Below are 5536 nucleotides of genomic sequence, written 5' to 3'. Positions count from 1 at the left end.
TAAAAAAAAAAAAAAAAAGAACGTGTCTGAGTGCCTGTGAGTTCGCCCACAGCCCCAGAATGGAAGCAGCTACAGCCCTGCCCTGTTTCCTATGGGTGAGCTGGTTAGGGTGGCCTAACCAGCACTGCCACCCCAGTGCCCACAAGGGGACCAGAGGCCAAAGGGAAAGGCCATCAGGGACAGGGCCCTCTTCGGGCTTTAGAGTGAGATAGAAAGGAGTTAGCCAGAAAGAGAGTACGTGGGCAGCAGGGATGGGGAGGCTCATGGGGCATGGGATGCACCCAGGCAGAGAGCACTGAGTTACGGTAACATCAGCTCCCTCATTTATTCAACTGAGGATCCAACAATGACAGCTCAGCCCCAGCCCCAGCCCCAGCTCTTGTGGCAGAGACTGCACAATAAGTCTGGCCTCTGTCCCCAGAGCCACAGGAAGCACTGGTGCTGGTGAGGGTAGGTGGCTGAGGGGCTCCTGGGGCCCAGCCTGGGAAGTCTCCCCCTACCAGCTGTGCCCTGTCTACAGTGTCTCAGGACTCATCCATGTATTCCCACTGCTATCCCTTGTCACATATCCCAGAGACTAGCCTCATGCCCACCTTCTTCAGACTTCCACTGCGTGTGCCAATGAACACCACAGAGTGCTGGTGGTAGGTGTAGGCAGCCACACTGGCCATACCATCGGTGTTGTCGGCCAGCAGGGGCAGCCCTTCGATCACATGTAGGCCACCCAGGGGCTGGTTCAACACCAGGCCACAGAAGTTTCCATTGATCTGCATGGGCTGGAGAAACAGAAGGGATGTGTGTAACACTCAGACCTCTGGGTGCAAGCACACAACACTGGCCAAGAGCCATCAGATCCCAATCGCAGAAAAGAACAGGATTTGGAACTCACTCCCCTCTGTCCCTATCTGACTACCTGCCCCGGGACCCTGCCAGAAATTGGAGCCTGAAGAGGGAGGTGAAATGGGAGAAATGGAGGAATGTGCTGGGAATGGACAAGGGCAGGGGGAGGAAGGTAGCAGTCTGCACAAAGCCCTGGGAAGGGCAGAGAAGACAGGGCTGAGAGAGGAACAAAAGGGGCAGGCATCCCCAAACGGGAGAAATGGGGGTCAGGGCATGGGGCCATTCTCAGGGCCATGCCAAGCCAAGTGTCAGCCTAGGCCGGACACTGGCCTGCGGACAGGTGAGGTGAGTGGGGGCTCACGGTATTGATGCAGGGCAGCTCCTTGTTCAGCAGCCAAGGCAGGGCCAGCGTGCCCTCTCCCCGGTAGCAGGACTGGATGCGATGCCGGATGTGGGCATTGATGTTACTGAGGGTAAAGAGGCAGAGGACAGTCTGCCTGGGAGGGCTGGCTCGGTTCTTCTGCCCCTGAGAGAAGATGGTGAAGAGGATGTCTTCGTCGGCCGGCACACCCAGGGCCTGGGCCAACAGTAGGCCGGGCTTGGCTAGGTGGGCGCTCTGCACCAGGCGGTACTCCACACCATGCCAGGAGCAGCCAATGGGGAACTCCACGTAGGAATAGAACTCTGAGTCCCCTGCGCACATGCGCACAATTTTGGAGGTGAAGAATTTTTCGCCTGCTGTGTCCAGCAGTGTCTGCTGGGTGTCCAGCTGCAGCGTCAGGAAATAAACGAAGGAGGCACTCACGAAGCCGTAAACATAATAGATGTCAAAGGCAGGGTATAAGGACAGTGTGTCTGAGGGGATCTTGATCTGAGAAGAAACAAACTCATCCTGGTACACCTGGGGAGGTCAAGGCAAGAGGACAGGATGAGGCCCTGAGCCACCCCCACCCCAGCTTCACCCATACCCCACCACAGTCCACTAGTGGCTTCCCCATCCCTGCCCAGATGACTGTTGGAGCCCATTCTGGAAAGGCTGCAGAGGGCAAGGTGACCAGCCTCCCTGAAGACAGGACCACATAGCTTGGGCTCAGCCCATCTTCCCACCCTCAGCTACAGTACTGTCTGCAGCACCTCAGGCAATGAAGAGCCAAGACTGTCCCTGTCAGACCAGCAATCTTCCATGAGGCAGAGCCAGGACCATGTGAAGGAGGGAGCAGGTGGGCAAGGCTCACCCACCAAGCTAAACATGTCCGCGCTGTCTTCATCGCTGATCAGCTTGCGGGAGCTCAGGGTGGGGAAGTACTCTGATTTGCCATCAACAGCGGTGCCCACAAACAGCTTGCTGGGCCCCTGGCCCTGCTCCACGATGACACCAGCCATGGAGTCAGGCTCCTGGGCCCCTGACAGGTAGTGCTCCTTCCGGTGGTGTGGCTCACCGAGCTTGAAGAGGTCATCCAGGCGCAGGAACTGGCAGATGCCCTGCCACGTGCTGCCACAGGCGACCAGGCGGTGGGCCGCATAGTCTATGAGCAGCAGTTTGTTCACATTATCCACAGGTGCCAGGTGGTGGGCACATGCACGCATGCTGGGAGGTGGGTAGCAGCGAGAATTATCCTCAACAGGCCCTGTGACATGGGCCCGCAGCTCAGTCAGATTGGGGGCCAGCTTGAAGACTCGGTTCACTGCACCCACAAACACCTCTCCAGTTACCCGGTGCACAGCCAGGTGCGTAAGCGTGGTGTCTGTCACCATGAAGGCACGGAAGGGCCTGCTGTTGCCCAGGGCCCCGCCCACAGTGAGGAGGAGCAGCTGGAGGAGGCAGACAGCAGGCATGGCCGGCAGCTGCACCTGGGGACAGGCCTGAGAGACACAGCAAGTGGAAGTCAGAGGCCTCAGGCCCAGGCCGCCTATCCTCCACCTGTGCTGTCTGGCCCAGGGCCCCCAGCAGGCTGAGCTCCATGCCACAGAAGGCCAGGCCACTCACCCACTGCCACACCAGAGCCCCAGAGGTGACTGCGGCTGGGAGAGAGGAGGGGCCTCCATAGGGCACATCAGTCACCTCTCATCCCCCACACTGGAGAGGAGCCAGGAGGCCTCATCTCAGCTGGGCCACACCCAAGGGGGCAGCACAGCCAGATGCTCAGAAAGGCAGGGCAGGAGACCCTCCTGGAAATGAGACCTCGAGCAAGTGACACATCCCAGAGCTGAGGATACCAGCTGCACAGAAGAGCAATTGCAAGAAAGCATCGGGCCACAGAGATGCCCCTTGCCTGAGCTAAGAGAAGGGGGTTGGGCAGGGAGAAAATAAGCACAACTGGGGGAGGGAAATGGGGGCAGGGATACCAGCCCAGAGAGGCACTGTCATCCAGGACAGAGGTCTGGGGCATCAAGGCCTGAAACTAGACCCAGTACTACCACCTCCCCTACAGGGGCCCAGCTGCCTCCTTGCCCCAAGGGCCTGCAACACAAAGCAGAGTCGTCTGCCCCCACAGCCACACACAGAAATAGTCAAGCTCTGCTCAGGCAAAGCCAGACAGTGCCCGACAGCCCCACGTGGCTCCAGACATTAGCTGAGGAGGGTGCAGTGCACTGGGGGCCCAGCCCACCCTCAGGAGTCCCAGGAGCCTTATGGAAGAGCAGCAACATCCCAAATACAGTTGAGGCCTTGGGGAGATGAGGCTGGGGCCATATGGACAGTGTTGACTCTGGTACTTAGTCCCGAGGCCACACCCAGCCAAACCCAGGCTGCAAAAACAGCAGAGCAGTGTCGTGGCAGCCAACAGGGCAGGGCTCAGCACCTCTCCATGCCCGGTCGTAAGGGAAACAGGAGGACCCAACCTAGGGATGCAGAGGAACCAAATCAAGGAGCCACAGATGAGAGAAAGGAATAGGTACATTCCCTAGAACAGGTGCAGGCCCGGCTTGAAACTGCAAAGTTTCAGCTTGAATTGATCATCTCTCCTCTTTTGTCAGGTCTTCATCCTGGACCTCTTATGCCACAATGAGAAGAAAGGAAGGCAAATGAGAAGAAAGGAAGGCAAAAGAGAAGAGAGGCAATATCCTGCCCTTCCTCCCCCTGCTCGCAGGAAGACAGGCTTAGAGACAGGGTGGGGACAGGTCAGCAAGGAGACCTGGAGAGGCAGGATTTGCAGCCCAAGACCTCACCCAAGCCCCCACTTGTAAGTGGCAACCTCGGGCGTCACAGATATTTCCACCCCTCTGCCACACGGTCCTGCCAGGAGAGAGCTCCAGCAAGGGGACAGCCTCACTCAGAGACTCGGATCCAGCGCTCCCCAATGCCTCCCTCTGTGCTGCTGGCACGGCTCACCCTACCCTGCCCGTGGCACGCTCAGCAGATGGCGGAGACCTGAGTGCATGTAAGTGCAGCGGCAATTCTCTGAGGGGTCGCTCCTCCGCGACAAAGGGTCTCCACTGGGCAGGGCAGCTGGGCTTGGGTTGGCAGTCCCTACCCTCGCAGAGCACCGAGGGCCAGGCTGGCCGGCGCCCGACGCGGAGGGCAAGGATCTGACCCCTGCAAGGCCGAAACGGACCCCTGGATGCCCGAAACCCCCGCCCCGCAGCAGGCTGGCCCCTCTCAGGCAGCGAGGATGGCGCCCACCTACCTGACCCTGAGCCTTCGCTGGTTCCGGGCGCCCGCCCGCCGGCCACGTGGACGCACCCCGGAGCCCACACCGCGGGTTCGCGCCCCACCGCAGCACCCCACGCCCCGAGCGCGCCACCGTCCGCACACTGGGCCGGCCCGCGGCCGCAGAGCCTTTTAAGCTCGGACCGTACCACAGCGCCGGGCGGGGGCGCCCAAGAAACTGGGCGGGCGCCTGAGCAACGGGGACCGTAGACCCAGACACTCCTGGCCGGGGCTGGGAACCCAGCACGCAGCCACTGCCCCCACGAGCCGCCCAGGGGCCCTGCCGGCAAGCCGACCCCCTTCACTCAGTGGCTGCGTCCGCGGCGCGCGCCTTCCCCACTCCCCTCCCCCGCTGCTCCCCGCCAGCTGCCTCAGGCAACTCTGGACCCCGCGCGCGCCCGCGCCACACCCCCTTACCCTCGGGGGCGCGCCTGGGGTCTCCAGGCACTTACCCCTCAGGTGCACCCGGGTACAGGGCTCACAGTCCCAGCTCTGGACGCTCCTCTGACAGTTCACGACGCCCAGGGCCTGCGGGTGGCGGCTTGGACAGTCCCAGCGCAAGGACTAGAGTCTGACAGCCATTTACACCTGATCCCTGCCCCAGCCGGCCACCGCCACCGCACCCCTGAATCAGGGGCTTTCCTTTCTTTGCTGTCTTTCTCCTCAGTTTTGCAACAGTTTGATTGAGATATGTCACCCGTTTAAAGTGCATAAATCAATAGCTTTTAGTATATTTAGAGTTGTGCAACCATTGCCACTGTCCAATTCCAAAACACTTTCATCATCCCAAAAGTAACTCTGTGCCCGTCGATTGGCACTCCCCATGCTCTAGCCCCCAACCCCCACTCTTCTACTTTCTGACTAGGATTTGCCTGTCCTGGACACCTCGCATAAATGGACTTGTACCATATACGTTTGTCTCTTTTGTATCCCGGTTCTTTCACTTAGCAAAATGTTTTCAAGTTTCCTTCATGTTCATCGCATGGCTGTATTTCATTTCTTCATCATTTAGACATTTGAGTTGTATCTGCTTTTTGGCTATTGTGA

The 5536-nt window shown here is 59.4% G+C and overlaps 1 protein-coding gene across 3 annotated transcripts in view; it reads right to left on the bottom strand.

The window, feature by feature from the left end:
- PLXNA3 (plexin A3) overlaps positions 1 to 5140 on the bottom strand; it is a 17372-nt gene extending 12232 nt beyond the window's left edge. For all 3 annotated transcript variants that reach the window (XM_003802570.3, XM_023508477.1, XM_012813196.2), the window contains exons 1-3: positions 2080 to 5140; positions 1202 to 1741; positions 594 to 776 (exon numbers count right to left, since the gene is read on the bottom strand). In XM_003802570.3, the coding sequence (XP_003802618.1) occupies positions 594 to 776; positions 1202 to 1741; positions 2080 to 2676 (1320 nt within the window). In that variant the 5' untranslated portion in view covers positions 2677 to 5140. The remainder of the gene's footprint in view (positions 1 to 593; positions 777 to 1201; positions 1742 to 2079) is intronic.
- Positions 5141 to 5536: the final 396 nt, after the last annotated feature.

The sequence above is a fragment of the Otolemur garnettii genome, unplaced genomic scaffold (genome assembly GCF_000181295.1).
Source record: "Otolemur garnettii isolate 467f Iridium unplaced genomic scaffold, OtoGar3 scaffold00249, whole genome shotgun sequence".
NCBI classification, from domain to species: domain Eukaryota; kingdom Metazoa; phylum Chordata; class Mammalia; order Primates; family Galagidae; genus Otolemur; species Otolemur garnettii.
Note: the sequence above shows the minus strand (reverse complement) of the source record. Positions and strands in the feature narration are given on the sequence as shown.